General features: G+C 40.5%; 1 protein-coding gene across 1 annotated transcript in view; it reads left to right on the top strand.

The window, feature by feature from the left end:
* RAD51B (RAD51 paralog B) overlaps positions 1-16,595 on the top strand; it is a 557,106-nt gene that overhangs the window by 13,502 nt on the left and 527,009 nt on the right. The window contains exons 5-7 of the mRNA XM_065403312.1: positions 2,252-2,388; positions 11,572-11,691; positions 12,930-13,113. Of these exons, the coding sequence (XP_065259384.1) occupies positions 2,252-2,388; positions 11,572-11,691; positions 12,930-13,113 (441 nt within the window). The remainder of the gene's footprint in view (positions 1-2,251; positions 2,389-11,571; positions 11,692-12,929; positions 13,114-16,595) is intronic.

Raw genomic sequence — 16,595 nt, 5'->3', positions numbered from 1 at the left:
TGACTTCAACCCGCCATGGCTGGGAGCTGCAGGCTACCCCCACCTCCCCTGGTGACCGGGAGCTTCGGGGTACCCCTGCCGCCTGGAGTGGCAGCCTGGAGTGGTAGGGGTCTGCCACTGCTCCCCAGTCCCCGCGGGTGCGGAGGGAATACCCCAGAGCTCCCCAGTCCCTGCAGGTGCTGGGGACCCCCGGCAGTTCCCCAGCCACTGCAGGCGGTGGGGGTGGGAGGAATCCCCCAGAAGCTCCCCAGCCACCACGGGAGGTGTGGGGGAGAATCCCCCGTGCAGCTCCCCTCCTGCCATGGGTGGCAAGAGACCCCCGCAGCTCCCCTGCCTTGGGGGGAATCCCCCAGAGCTCCCCGGGTGGCGTGGGATCCCCCGCAGCTCCCCAGCCACCACAGATGGGGGTCCCTCCCAGCCACAGTGGGGCATGGTGCTGGACCCTCCTCCCTCCCCCTTTTTGTCATGGACATTTTTAGTAAAAATCAAGGACACGTCACGGCTTCTGTGAATTTTTGTTAATTGCCCGTGACCTGTCCGTGACTTTTACTAAAAATGTCCATGATAAAATCGTAGCCTTACTCATCACCAATCATTGGAGATATTTGCTGCTAGCAGTCACAGATTGGCTACATGCCATTGTAGGCAGTCTAATCATCCCATCCCCTCCATAAACTTACCAAGCTCAGTCTTGAAGCCAATTAGGTTTTTTGCCCCCTCTGCTCCCCTTGGAAGGCTGTTCCATAACTTGACTCCTCTGATGGTTAGAAACCTTTGTCTAATTTCAAGCCTAAACTTGTTGATGGCCAGTTTATATCTATTTGTTTTTGTGTCCACATTGGTGCTTAATTTAACTCCTCTCTGTCCCTGGTATTTATCCCTTTGATATATTTATAGAGAGAATCATATCTCCCCTCAGCCTTCTTTTGGTTAGGCTAAACAAGCCAAACTCGTTGAGTCTTCTCTCATAAGGTAGGTTTTTCCAGTCCTCGGATAATCCTAAAAGCCCTTCTCTGTACCTTTTCCAGTTTCAATTCATCTTTCTTAAATGTGGGAGACCAGAATTGCACACAGTATTCCAGATGAAGTCTCACCAGTGCCTTGTATAATGGTACTAACGCTTCCCTATTTCTACTAGAAATATCTCGCCTGATGCATCCTAGGACTTCATTAGCCTTTTTCATTTCTGCATCACATCGGTCATGCTGTGATCAATCAATACACTCTGGTCTTTCTCCTCTTCTCTCTCTTCCAACTGATAAGTCCCCAATTTATAGCAAAAATTCTTGTTAGTCCCTAAGTGCATGACCTTGCACTTTGCACTATTAAATTTTGTCCCATTTCTATTACTCTAGTTTTTAGCAAACTGTCAGTGTGGAATGGTTTTGAATTATTTTACATCCCACTTAAATACCTATTAAGTGAATGTGGTACTGGCCAAAGGTGAAAGATTGCCATCCTTGGGGAGAGAAGGCGTTTGTTTATCCACCGAACAGATACATCATAAGAAATAGCACTACAAGCTTCTTCACATTGCTCTAACAGACTTCAGCCTTGACCTGGAAGGACCAGCTTTAGGGATGAGGGGAATTCAGTCTTCACAGCCCATTCAGTCATTAGCATCTTTACTTCAACTGCAGTTGTGGTGATGCTGATTGTGATTCGGAAAATGGCATACTAGGAACTGGACTGAGATCTGCCAATTCATTTTACAGAGGCCTCCAAACATCTATAAAATGGCAATAATTTGTACTCAGTACTTATCTGGGCTGGATTCAACCAGGGAAGATAGTGTACCCTCATATCAAATCCCTCAAGCTGTCCAGTTGCAATTTTGAACCCTGTATAAATCCTTTCGATAGTTATAATTTCCCTGTTTATTTTCCTGTAGAATGTTGTTTTAGATCATTGTTTTTCAGACCTGTCTGTAGATATCCAGACTTTCTCTCCTGGATTGGCTACCCGAGTAAAGAAATAAATGATGTCAATTCTCATGCATCTTCCAGGAAAGGCTCAAACTGCAAACACTTTCATGAGCTCCTTTCCTTGTCTCCTGTCCACAGAGTTAACAGGGTGAATGAGGTTCCTCTTCTTTTTTGATTTTTGAATTGGAGATATTTTTCAATTGAAGAGGGGTGCATGGAGTCCTAACTGCTTATTCTGGCCCATGGACCATAATTCAAAATGGAATTAGGCCCTTTCTCCCAATGAGTGTAATACCCCTAGTTTATATGAATACTTTTCTTTTTAGGTAACTGGCCCATCGGGTTGTGGCAAAACTCAGTTTTGTCTTATGATGAGTGTACTGGCTACTCTGCCTATCAGCTTGGGAGGACTAGATGGGGCTGTCATATACATTGACACAGAGTCTGCATTTGGTGCTGAAAGGTAAGAAGTATATGTTCTAAAATAATACTTTCAGTTTCTCTAGCGCATTTCATCACACAGCCTTAAAATGTTTTCCAAGCGTTAATTAATTAAGCATCACAACAGCTCTGTGAGGTAGGGAGCTATTTTGCAAATGGGGAAACTAAAGTGCATAGTCTGTGACATTTTGATCTATCCACTGGACATTGCCTCATAATATGCAATAAAGTTTGCAACTAAAAAACTATATGTCCAATTTTTTTTCCTTTTGCATATTAGTTTCTGGAGTTAGCAGGGAAATTTTTGGGAGGCAGAGGTTCACTAAATGAATCTTTTGAATACAGGAGAGAAATAAAAATGACCTGCTTAGATCTTCTAGATAAGAGGTTTCAGGAATTTGGCCTGTGTGCTGGATGTGCCACCGTTGATGTATTTCATGTGGCCTGACTCTTCAGCATCTGAAGTATGTGTATTTGCAACTCAGATCTCCAGCATCTCAAGCTTTCGTTTAAAAGAAAAAAGGAAAAGGAAAAAGTGTGATCCAGGTACTTCTTGGTGCCACAGGGGGTGCACATGGGTTTACAGGGATCTATGGGTCAGATATGTGCATAATTGTTCACCAAAGAGTGGCATGTGCAGTCTCCACTGAGAGCCAATTGCCCACTGGTTGACATAATCATTGTGAAATGTATGTACAGATAATATTTAAGGTGTATGTATCGATATTAAAATCTATGTTCTTAGGATCTTGGCATTAAGGCAGGTCACATACCTCAGAAATTTCCTTTCAGTCAGGAGGCAGCAGCGGGGGAGGGTTAGCTCAGTGGTTTGAGCATTGGCCTGCTAAACCCAGGGTTGTGAGCTCAATCCTTGAGGGAGCCATTTAGGGATTGGGGGCAAAAAACAACTACTAAAAAACTGTCAGGGACAGTACTTGGTCCTGCTAGTGAAGGCAGTGGATTGGACTCAATGACCTTTCAAGGTCCCTTCCAGTTCTATGAGATAGGTATTTTTCCATATATTAATTAATTAACCTATCTCCTTGTCTGGTCATTTCTGTGTATTGTATGCATCACAATATAGGCCTATTTGCGTATTGGCAAGAGAGGAGATTGTGAAATCTATAGGAGAGGAAATTGACAAAGGATTGTTAGGGTCTATATCTGGGTACAAGGAAACGCACAGGATCCTTCACATAGGAGGCAAGCTGACAGCTTGTCTGTCTCATGAAAGGAGGGTCACAACTAATCTGGCTGTGAAATGTTGCAAAGATTTGGGGAGAGCAATATTCTGCAAGACAGGAGAGTATCTTGTTAAGTAAGTCTAGGTCTAGAATGCATGCTATGACTTTGTTTTATATGTAACTGTTTCCAATGCTTCTACTTGCTATTACTTGAATCTCTATGCTTTATTAATAAACTTATACTTGATTTCACTAAAAAACAAATCTAAGTGCTGTGTGTTAAGCGGAGCAGTGATCTGAGGCAGAACTGGTAAGATGGGGTGTACTTTTTTGGAAGCAGCAAATCTGTGAACACTGCAAGTGTCCAGTGGACCAGGGACTGAACACTCTAGGGAGACGCTTGGAGAGCTTGAGGATAGGCGCACACTAATCACTAACCTGTAGAGAGAGAGCAAGGCCTAGAAGGGAGTGCTCATATTGCCAGTGGCCAGTGGAGTAGGGAGCTGACCCGTGGCAGGGACAGGTGGTAGCAAAATGCCTCACAACTTTGGGTACTTCCAGGAAGTGTCACAGTAAGGTTTTAGCCCCCATGGTTGTCAGGTTAACCTTGCAGATGTTTGAAATTAGTGCAAACTGATGCAGTGTTATCTTTGAGTCTACAGATGGTCTGAAATAATTGCACTGAGAAGTATGAATTCCACTGCCTCTATTAATATTAATATCTAACTTGGACGATGACCAGTTGCATATAAGCACTAACTTTCATTGCAGATCATCCTGTCGGGGGGTGGGGAATGGGGTGTGAGTGAAGCTCAGTGGGGGCTGCAGTTGCTGCAGTGACGTAAATGCAGAATGAGGAAAGGAAAAATGCGACACATACACACACAGATACGGAAGTGGGAAAGAAAGAGAGAGGAGGATGGGGAAGGGAGAGAAACACTGCAGAAATAGCAGTGTTTCTAAAGGTGAGAATATTTTTCCACTGACCAATGCTAAACGTGATTTAACAGAGACTAATGTATTTAAAAGTGTTTTTTTTTTTTTTTTTTTAAACTAGACAGGCCATAATCTACATTTGATCTTTGATCAAACCTCACATTGACATGCATGGGAAATCCACAGAGAGCTGAAGATCGTATGTAGTACTGAGTTTAAATATGTTCCATCATAAAAGTGGAATTCAGTCCTTTCCAAAATTCACTTTAACATACCTGTTCTAGAAATGTCAGATGAAAGAGGGCAAATATCAAGAATATTTAATAATAATTTTAAAAAAATAGATAAGCAGGGAAAACCTTACCTGTCATTGTCTTTATCTAGACAAAAATTCACTGTATCAGAAAGTCAGGGATAATGTTCACAGCCCTGCTGTATTTTAGGAATAGGGGAAATGGAAGTATATACTGTATCTGCTGTGCCACAGGCTTTGGTCCATGCTTCATGAAAAAGACACTCTCAGGCAGTTGGCTAACTCCCCCGCCCTCTCCCCTTTGAGACATTCTTTTTGTCTTTCTGGTTAGGAATTGATCAGATGGTGTGAAAGACTTAGTTCAGGCAGGTTTTTGTTCTGAAAAACTTTCATGGTCTATTCTTATGCCAGTTCTCTAGAATGACAGCTTAGTTCACTCTATGGACTTGTGCACACTGGGTGTGTTTATGCTGCAACTCCACCTCACCTCCCCAGCAGTGAGTCTTAGAGCCTGGGTTTACAGACTGGGGCTCATGCTATGGCACTAAAAATAACGGTGTAACTGTTCCTGCTCAGGTTCTGAAACCCCTGCTCTCCTCCCTGAGCTTCAGAGCCCAAGCTCCAGCCTGAGTGGAAACATCTACATAGCTATTTTTAGTGCTGTAACATGAGCCCGAGTCTGTAGACCTGGGCTCTGCTGCAGGAGGTTTTTTTCCCCCCAGTGTGGACATATCTACTGAGACATAGGCCTTGTCTACACTGCCACTTTACAGCGCTGCAACTTTCTCACTCAGGGGTGTGAAAAAACACCCCCCTGAGCACTGTAAAGTGACAGTGTAGAAAATGCACCAGCGCTGGGAGCCACTCCCCTCCTGGAGCTCTCTCCCAGTGCCACGACTACACAGCCATGTTAAAGCACTTCTGTAGCAGCGCTTTAACGTTGCTAGTGAAGACATATCCTTAGTGCATGGGAGGCTGGGGTGTAAATCTACAGTGCACTGGCTTGTTGCCCACAACTGACCATGATGTAGACGATGTTACTATACATTAAAAGTCAGTGCACTTTGACCTACTGCTTTCCATAGTGGATTTTGACATACTACTGTTTAAACAAAGTGCACTAGGGAGCTTTTAGTGCATGGTAGAAAGGTCCACTGGCAGGTTTGTGGGCTGTAGATTTACACCCCAGCTTGTGGAGTACTAACTCTCTGGGTGCCCAACCCTTAACTTACTCCTGGGGGAATTCTGTGGGATTGTGTGCCCGCAGAAAAAGCCCCTCCCCCTGCACAATTCCTGTGCTTCCCTGCAGAAAATGGCAGGGAAGCAAAGGGAAGCCGCGCAGGGGGGATGACCATGGGTTCAGTTTTTCTGGGGATTGCCTCTCCCAAACAGAGGTGAGGCATGGGGGCATACACAGGGTTACGTGCCACTGTCCCCCTCTCATTTCTGCAAGTGCAGACCTGCCCAGCTGAAGGAGGCTGAGTCTCACGGATGCTGACTCTGGAGCTGAATGCTGCCTCCTGGGTCCTAGTGCCAGTCATGTTACCCTTCTGTGTGCTGAGAGCCTTCCTGTTTTCTGTGCAGTAGTGAGTGCCTGTGGTGGGGCTGGGTAAGGGAGGGTGGGGGAAGTGGGGGTGAGGGGCAGTGGGGAAGAAAGGGGGTGTGGAATAGGGAAGGGGAATGTGGGAGTGAGGAGAGGCGGATGGGGCAGTGGGTGAGGGGGATGAGATGGGGAAGAAAAGGGGATAGGGGAATTGCGGGGGGGAAGCGGGAGCCTGGCATGCAGCATCCCCTCGGCAGCAGTTGGGGCTCCCCCGTTAAGCAGGCCCATTGAACCTTCACCCTGATAAACCCTACCACTGGGTAGCTAAGCAATGCACTGTTGCAAGTTTCTGCAGCAGTTTGCATCATTTTAAATCATAATGCAATCATAAATAATAAATCATAATAAAAAGCCATATCAATGCAGTGGATATTCTGCATCTTCATCAACAAGCTGGCACTAGAACAGGTAGATGAAAACATCTCTGTTAATACAGTAAACTAAAGTTGTTTTCAGTTATGCTCTTATTTTTTTGTAGCAGTTCAGTACAAAAGTAACCAGCTAGTGAGTGAGGAATCTGTACTATACTTGTCTAGTGAGTATATGAAAAGCATTTTCTCTGTTTATTCTTTCTTTAACTATGTTTATGGTTTGTGAAAAACACTGGAAACCAAAGCCAAAGGCAGTGTGAGGTTTTCCACCCTGTCTGGGTAAAACACCTCAACCCTGATCTTCAGGGAATACAGTTAAGCTCCTTTCAGTCCTTGGCCTCTCATAATGAATAATAATCCTTAGCTCTTACAGAACTTTGCACCTACACTGTGCTGTGCAAACGTTAACTACATCTCCCTGAAATTGCCAGTAAGGATGTCATTTTAGATTAATTGTACTGGTGTTTTTTGTGATGTGGACACCTTTCCTTTAGGAGGTGGATTGAAGCCAGCAAATGTTTCATCCAGACCACTCACTGAATGGCTGTCATATGATAACGGCACTCCTTATGAAGAGTGCCCTGTCCAGAGTAAGAAAATAGTGGTGTTTTAGAACTAATGTATATGTTAGCAAATATATTTTAATGTTTGTAGGCATCTCAGGTAGTTGAGTGAAATTTCCCCTTTTGACCAATATTCCTTTGGTCTTCCCTGGGTTGAATTTGAGCTGCTTCTCATCCAGGTGTTGATCTCCTGATGGTCTTGTGATATCCTTGTTATGGCATGGTTGCATATGTGAAAAATGAGAGATTCATCCAGGTGTCATTGACATGTTTTTGCAATGAAGCCTGTGTCTTCTCATCAGCTTTCAAACTGTAAATGAGAGTAACTCATGTGCCGAAGAAGGTGAGGCAGGATGGATAAAAATAAAAAGTATTTGTTTGATTTAAATTGGATATCTTTTATTTACATTGAATTAGATACATTTTAAAAATCTATTTAAAATTAAATTTGAAATTTATGATAATGTGTTAAGGTCTAAATTTACTATAATCTATTAAAACCATATAATTGAAATTAAAAAAATAGTGAAGCAGTACATGCTTGCTGTCCAAGTTGTAAAGAAAGTCAGACCCCTGACTGGTGAAAATCACTGACTAAAAACCTGGAACCAGAGTTTGTTGAATGCCAAACCAGCTTTTGACAGCGGTAGCTTTTTTTGTAGGTGCAAAGAAAATATTTTCTTCATGCCAGTTTATTCAGCTAGATCAGTTGAATGACTAGTTCATTCAAAGTTCAGAAACCGATCGGGAGCTGAAAAAGTAGGAACGCTTGTTCTCCTCGTCCAGTCTATGAATTAAAATGAGGTGTGAGAGAATGAGATTTATTGGTTTTAAAATCTTGAAGGACATTGTGACTACAATCAATTCAATTCACTAATTACAGATAACATTATCTTTGTTTAATAAATTAGTTCATTTTAAAAGCAAAACATGTTTTTATAAACTTACTTTTTTCCTTATGTATCCAGGACATTTAAGATAGTTTTAACTAATAAAAATAATTTTACAATGCTGGTTTTGTGTATTTTTAAATAAATTCCAATTTTCAGCCAAATGCAGCTAATCACAAATCATGAGTTAAAAAAAATCATTCTGTAAATAAGAAATGAATCAGTCATTGTTTTCTAATATAAAAATTAAGAATCTGAATACATGTATGTTAACCTATAAAAAAATTAATTAAATGTGTATTGATATAGTGTATCCTCCTGGTAAGCAAAAAGAAGTACTAAATTATACCAACCATTGAGAAACAAACTTTCTTTAAGAAAATAAATAAGTACAAATGCAAAATAAGTTAAAATTGTTTATTTAAACCAAGATATCCTGCTTGCTGATTTAAATCATGATCAAAATTGGTGATTTCATTCACTTTGATTTAACTCAATCCTACCTGAAATGAAGTAGGAAAAGCTAACAGAAGGACTTTCCTTACTTTATCTTACCACTTCCTGTTGTTTTTTCATGGTACTTCCTCCTTAGCACCCAACTTGCATCAATTTGAAGTTTAGTTGTTGTGCAGAGTGAGTAAGTTATTGAATATTGTTACAGTGCCTGAAATGTGCTGTGCAATATACTGGGCTAATTGAAAGTCAAGGTCTCTGCCCTGAAAAGTTGGCTCTGAACTTCTAGATGCAGCAAGTAGTCTTAGTAATAAATAGAGGAAGGAGATTAATTAGAAGGTTATCTTAGTAAGATTACACTGTTAGTCAAGATGTGAAAATGCCTAACCTAATGGTTCAATTAAGAGTTTATTTTTAAATAAAGTAAGCACAAATTATAATGAAAAGTAACATACATTTCCAAAATAGCTTCAGTTTTAATAATATTGTGATCTCTTGTAAAACAAAGGAAAACATTTTATAATATGATTTTTATCTCAACAGTGAAGTGTTTGGGGAAAAAATATCATCCACCAGATGTCACTCTCTTCACACATACAGTGTGTGGAGTGTAAATACTACCTAGCAAAGTTAAACAGTTTCTCTTCCTTGTTCATTTTGAACATTGCAAAACAATTACAATAGTCATAGGGATCAAAAATTTTAAACACCAGTGCCTAAAGTTAGGCTCCTAAATCCATATTTAGGTACCTAGATAAATGTGGCCTGATTTTCAAAGGTGTTTGCACTGAAGTCAGTGCAAGTTGGAAGGACTCAATTTGTGGGAGCTCAGCATTTCTAAAAATCATGCCACTTCCACCTAAGTGCCTGAGTAACTTTAAGCACCTGAATTTGAAAATGTTTGCCTCTGATAATTGAGAATTATTTAGTTTCAGAGTTGTGATTGTGGGCTTTTTTTTCTTCTTCAGAGCCTGGCTTTTGAATATACACCTCTACCTCGATATAATGCTGTCCTCAGGAGCCAAAAAATCTTACCGCGTTATAGGTGAAACCGCGTTATATTGAACTTACTTTGATCCACCGGAGTGCGCAGCCCTGCCCCCCCCCGGAGCACTGCTTTACCGCATTATATCCCAATTCATGTTATATCGGGTCGCGTTATATCGAGGTAGCGGTGTAATAACGTTCGGGACCAGGTGAAAAACATTCATGGTGCTCTGAATTTTTTGGTTTGAACAATTAATGAGATGCACTTACTAGCATGGTAATAAGCAGCTGCAATCTTAACAATGACAACTAATGGACTGAATGGGTCAGGGACTTGCTAATGGGGTATAGAATATTTCATCTCTAAGCCACTCATTTAAATCAGTCAATAGTGTGTGAAAGTTACTGTCATTTGAAAACTGTTCAGTGACCTAGATCAGTGTTTCTTAACGACCGGTCCATGGACTGGTGCTGCTCCCTGAGATCTCCCTGATGCAGGTTAGGAAGGCAGCAAGCCAGTCTTGGTATCAGAAAGATTGAGAAACACTGACCTATGCGAAGCAGTACAATGGTGTAGGACCTGTCTTAATGCCCCATCACAACCTCCTGCCAGCCATCTCGGGTAACCTCTTGGTTGGTTGACTATATTGTGTCAGTTTTGTGGATGAACTGAGGATTTTATTTGCTGGAGCTGTCCATCTAATGATCTTTCCCTGTGGCCTGAAAAATAATTTTTAAAAGGACGTGTGAAAGCCTAGAGCAGAAAAGGGAAAGTGGCAAAATCAGAGAATTGTCATTTGAGAGATTTTCATGCTGAAGCAAACTTTTAAAACAGCCCATACATGAAAAAGCATTTGACTTGGTTAAGAACTCTCTCCGTATCTGTGCTGCTGTTACCAATTTGCATTTGAATCATGACCTCTTCCTCCCAATTCCACCTTTTTGTCTACTGGATGTTGCAGTGATGTCATAATCTTGTGTTTATGACATCAGCTTGTTGCCAAAGAAATTTCTGTGATGACACAAACTCAGCTTTATGACCTCACTACAGGGTTGAGGCAGAAGAGAAGATGATCTGGGATCATCAATACCCTTATTTAAATGCAAATATCATTGATAAGCAGAACTATAGCAATAATACTTTGCACTTCAGTAGCGACTTTTGTACAAGAATCTTAAAGTGCATTTCATTCGGGCCTGGTTTGCACTACAGTTTTAGATCAATGCAAGGCAATTAACGTTGACCTAACTATGTAAGTGTTTACACTAAAATTTTGCTCCTGCTGACGTAATTGCCCCACTACACCAACTTAATAACTCCACCTCCATGAGAGGCGTAGAGTCAAAGTCGATGTAGTTAGGTCGCTGCAGTGTCAGTGTAGACACTAAGTTGCTTACATTGACTGTTACTTTCAGAAGCATCCCACAATGCCCCTCATTGACAGTACAATCGATTCAAGCGTTCCCGGTAAAGACACACCCCGCTTACACAAGGAGCAAAATACAGACACGCACCAGTGATGTAATTACTGTAGCGGCTGTATGCTGACCTAAGTTAGGTTGACTTATTTTTGTAGTGTAGACATGCCGTTAGTAACTAAACCTCACAATTCCCCTTGGGAAATGTTATTACTGTACTTTTATTTTATTCATAGAGGAGCTAACACAGAGAAGTGGTGTCTTGCCTAACTTCACTAGCGATTCAGTGGCATAGCTGGGAATAGAACCGTCATCCCCTGACTTCTAGCACTCTACTCTGGCCGCTAGAATGTGCTTCCTCCTTGGAAAAGGAAGTCAAATATTATTAGCTTTAAATCTACATCTGCTCATCCTTCATCTATTTAGTTCATCAAATATCTCTTCCTTTGTGTACTTTGAATTTATGGGGGTGGTGGAAATGGTACAGGAAGGTTGCTGTCTTGTTAGCCCAGAATTTGCAGTGATGTGCCTTTTGAATTTTGACAGGTTGGTTGAGATAGCAGAACACCGTTTCCCTAATTATTTTGGCACAGAAGAAAAGTTGTTTTCAATGACCCGTAGCATTCATCTCTATCGGGAGCTCACCTGTGACAGTGTGCTGAAAAGGTATTGTTTGCTTTGGAGTGCAATGAGAAGCCCATCATTGCTGAATGGTCTGTAATGAGTATGTTCTACATCTCAAGTTTTATGTACAGTAGTTCACTTCTTTGGGCCTTTACATTTCAATAGCTAGGCAAGTCTGACTAGATAAAATTAGTGCAAAACCACCAAAAACCCTGCATCTTGATGCATGTATTTGATCCCACGTTGTCTTTATTCTGAAGATTTTGAAAAAGCTTTCTGAGATGTCTCATTTAGTGTATGACCAATGGCTATCAATGTTGCTATTTTTATAATGCAGTAACCTCTAATACACAGCCAGCAAAACGTGGTTTGCAGGAATCCCTTCATAATCCTAGATGTAGCTCTTACAGAGTTTGTGCGTCTGATGGGCACCCGGCTTGCTCTAGCTCAGTTTAGGGTAGAGTGAGGAAAATCATGGAAGTGCCTCCCAACTATTCCTCCTGAGTATCTTCCTCCCATCCCCACATTGAGGGAGGAAGAAAAGGAGATGCTGGGATCCTCCTGCAAATAGAGAGAGGAGCCCCACTCATGACTGTCAGCCAGGAAGGCTTTTACATGATGATCCTGTGTTGCCATGTTACTTTGTCAACTTGTGATGACACATTGTCATGAAGACAGGTTATGATGTGGCAAGGACATCTTGCCATTCTTCTTGTGTGTATCTGCAAACGTGTTAGTACTTGTGCTGTATACTACCTACAGCCCCATCAGAGAGGATGAACTATTAGCATATTATTAACCAAATATATTTTGACATGTATATTACATTACAAGTATGTAGAAAGGGACCTGGCCCTATGGCTGTAGAGGGGACCCACGGTGGTAGAAATGGGATGTTTCTACTATATCAGAGAGGAGGCAGGGCACAGCCTCTGTGCGTGCATATCTCTCTGGTTACTCCCATGACTGCATGGGACAGAGCAGATCCATATTATATGGGTCCTCCAACCCTCCACTCTGAAGGGGGCACTTTGGGGTACAGGAGCTATGGCAGCCTGAGAGCTATGGTAGTGGTTATGGAGCAGGATTCCTTCCCACCTCCACATCTCCATAACCCAGTAAGGGTGACTGTTGACAGAGGGGGTTGGCTGTATATAAAGGTTTTATGCTTATAAAATATTTCTTTTTTTTGTGTTAACTGTATACAACTAACATCCTGCTGTCTGATGTTACTGCTTCACCTAAGTCAATACTTTTTGTTTTTTTCCCCTTTTTTTAAGGATTGAGACTTTGGAAGAAGAAATCATTTCTAAGAAGGTTAAGCTTGTAATAATTGACTCTGTTGCTTCAGTGGTCAGAAAGGAGTTTGATATGAAACTTCAAGGAAACTTGATGGAGAGAAGTAACTTTCTGGCTAGAGAAGCATCGTTATTGAAGTACTTGGCTGAGGAATTTTCAATACCAGTAAGTTTTTCCTTTTTTTTTTTTTTTTTTTTTTTTTTAAGTCTCTGGCCCACAGTATCAAGTCATAAAATCAGAGAAGCATGAAAATGACAGGAAGATGAAAAACAGATGATGTTTTAACAGGGATGAACAAGCCAGTTACCGTAAGCACATCTGTGAAAAAAAAACATCATTCTATTTGGACAGTTCAGTTGGTGACTTTATTGTGTTTTCCTTAATATTTATTTCAGACTTTAGAGATGGCTTTACAAGATTCTCTCTACCATTTCTTTTCAGTGTTTCATTTTCTTTAGCTTTTTTGTAAGGCTGTTATCTGTGTTGTTTCAATTAGACTTGGCTCATTTAGTTCCATAATTTTCTTTTGACGCTGTCGTCTAAAGCAGTACTTCCAGTGCTTTTTGGTGAGTCTTACCCGCTGATGGTCAATTTCCTGCCTCTCCTGTTCAGTTTTGTGGAGTCTAAAATGGAGGTTGGCTCTTCCAGGCCCAAGTACTGTGATTTTGAGTTTGGGATCTGGAGCAGTGTCCTTCCTTTATGAGTTAAAATACCCACAGATTTGTGGGAGGAAGGTAGTAAAAGTGCACCAGGCCCCAGGCTTATCAGTAAGCCTACAGTACCACTCACAAGAGCTTCAGTACCATACCAGGACTGGGTGAGGTTGATCAAAGTGGTATTACAAGATGTAATGTCTTTGAATGAAAGAAGGCAAAGTTCAGACATAAAGAAAAGCTTCTAATAGTAAGATCAATTTGAGAACGGAAAAAGTTGCCAAGTGATGTCAGAGAGGCTCCACCAACAGAAATAGATTAAGTATAAGAGAGTAAACTGCTGTAGGGACTTTAGAAATGTGAGGTCTTGTCCATCTGTAACTTCTATGGTTTGTATAGCTGCCTTCTCAGTCAGAGTTATGCATATGTCAGGGGGAGAATTTATCCCTAGCTTAAGAGGAATTGGATTCTGTTTCTCTGTAAAATATCAAGACATTTGGCTACCTTGAGAAAATTAAAAAACCCTGCATCTGTGCCTTTAAAAATTGTGTGCAAATGTAGTATCCCAAATTACCGCACCCAATGATATTTATAGAGCTAAAAAGAAGCCAGGAAAAATATGAAGTTTGCAAGAAAGTGTGTATTTAATGACACTTTTATTCATATTTAGGGAAAATGTGATGCAGTTCCCTGGCAAAGAAGAAGGTTATAAAGTTTATACTGGAAGATGTTCATTTCTGTCTTTTATTTTTTTTAAATTTGATTTTAGTTGTTAAAATGGTAAATTCGAGCTGGCTGTGAGCCATCCAGAGACCATGCTTATGGCCCTTCTTAGAAACAGGGAGACAGAATATTAATATTCATGGAGCTTCTAATAATTTACAGAGACACTGGATGAATTGAAAAGTTAAGGGTTGTGTGCTTATGTTATTTATTTCATCCTTTTGATTTGTTTAACTCCATATAAACCATTTACAGTTGGTTAAAAGAAAAGAAAACTTCACCATTTAAAGTTCTTCAGTGTATCAGAACTAGTGTAGTGTTTTGAGGTATGTATTGTACCTGCTGTCTGTTGGTCCTTTCTTGATTTCAGAGTTCTGTCCATGTTTCCATTAGAAACCTTCCGTACAGAGGTTTAGAATTCTGGCCATAAATTTCTGCCTCTGACTGAAACTTGGTATTTGCAGCTTTGGACCAGGAGAGAATTTAATTTCACAATGTTAAACAAAAATGTAAATGGAGGGTGTCAGAAGTCTTAGAACTATTAATTAAAAAGTATTGAAAGTTTGCCAAAATGTCATTTGTGCACCAGTAGTCCTAAATACCAGTATTGACTGATCAGTGGCTAATTTACTATTCTAATTGCTTTTGGTATCTTGTAAAGAGAGTTGATTTACGATTGTTGAAATATTTGTCCTTAGAAATGGACTAAGTTAGAAAATACTCTTCTTCATTGCTTTCACTCCTTATCATATCAAGCTACCATCTTATTGGCTAGTTTTTATATCCATTCACATGGTAAATGCAGGTGTCCTTTTATTGTCTGAATATGTATAGCTTGTGCATGGAGTTGCTGGGTTACATCAAAAATGTTTAAATTTATATTGCACAACAGACAGGAGGGTCCCCTGTAAATTAGCATATTAAGAAGATCTGGTTTTGGATGAGAGGATGTAGGAGGGGTCAGTAGCACTGTCTATTAAGGTTGTCTGACACTTAGCATTACAAGACTCTTTTTTCAGTTGCTTTTAACTTTGCCAAACTTTAACTGTTTAGACTGAAATTTTCTATTTTGAATGGTTGCCTCAAGCAGAATTTTTTTGGAAATTTTAGCTAAAAAGAGAAAATAAGCTTGTCCATGTTTAAAAAAATCTGGTGCCTTTTTTTTTTTTTTTTTTTTTTAAACAGCTCCAGCTCCCCCTACGCTTTGGAGTAGGGTTCTGGAATGGCTCAGTACTGTGAATGCCAGTCTCAGGTCAGACTGTCAGAAAACAGGGTGGACCCCCCAAACTGGTGGTATATTCTATAGTTAGATTTCACCAAGCCAGTAACAAATGTAATCTCCTGGATCACTATATTAGCCTTACCATGGAGACACGGACAACTGCCTTAGACTCTCCAGCGTATCTTACCAGCCAGAAAACTGGACTTTGTGATACTAGGTTACTCCCAACTCCAAAGGATCAGTCACTTACCCCAGGTCAATGAATACTTTCGATCTTACACCAAGACAACGCTGGCAACCAATTTCTCTAGTAAACTAACTAAAGGTTTATTAGCTAAGAAAAAGAAATGAGAGTTATCGAGGAATTAAAGCAGATAAAATACATTAACAGATAAGTCTAAGTTTGTAAGTCCACAATGATAGTAGAGATGTAGTAATTTGCTAGTTTTCCATAAGTCTCTCAGAGTTACCCAAAATAACTTTGAGGATCTCTGTCTCGCATCTGGAACACTTTCCTTTGAGTGTCCAAATAGTTCAGAGATACTAGATCCCTTTTTGAATTCATATTTATAGCTTTTCCACACAGAAAGCAATCTGATGTGACTTTACTCCATGTCCCCTTGCTTTGAAATTAGCATTTCCTGTTACAGCCATTAAGTCCTTCATTTGCATTTCCAAGGTTCCATTCCCATTTGATGAATTAGTCCCAGGGATATACACAATATAAAAGGTAATGTAATAGGAAACAAACAATCCTTCATTAGTTTTCATGAAATTTACACATCAGGTACATTCTTATCTTAACACACATTTGATCTAGAAGAAACAATGAGGAGTTCTTGTGGCACCTTAGAGACTAACAAATTTATTTGGGCATAAGCTTTCGTGAGCTAGAACCCACTTCATCAGATGCATGGAGTGGAAAATACAGGAGCAGGTATAAATATATGAAAGGATGGGGGTTGCTTTACCAAGTGTGAGGTCAGTCTAACAAGATAAGTCAATTAACAGCAGGATAACAAGGGAGGAAAAATAACTTTTGAAGTGGT

The sequence above is a fragment of the Emys orbicularis genome, chromosome 4 (genome assembly GCF_028017835.1).
Source record: "Emys orbicularis isolate rEmyOrb1 chromosome 4, rEmyOrb1.hap1, whole genome shotgun sequence".
Lineage (NCBI taxonomy): Eukaryota > Metazoa > Chordata > Testudines > Emydidae > Emys > Emys orbicularis.
This window is presented reverse-complemented; position numbering and strand designations above follow the sequence as displayed.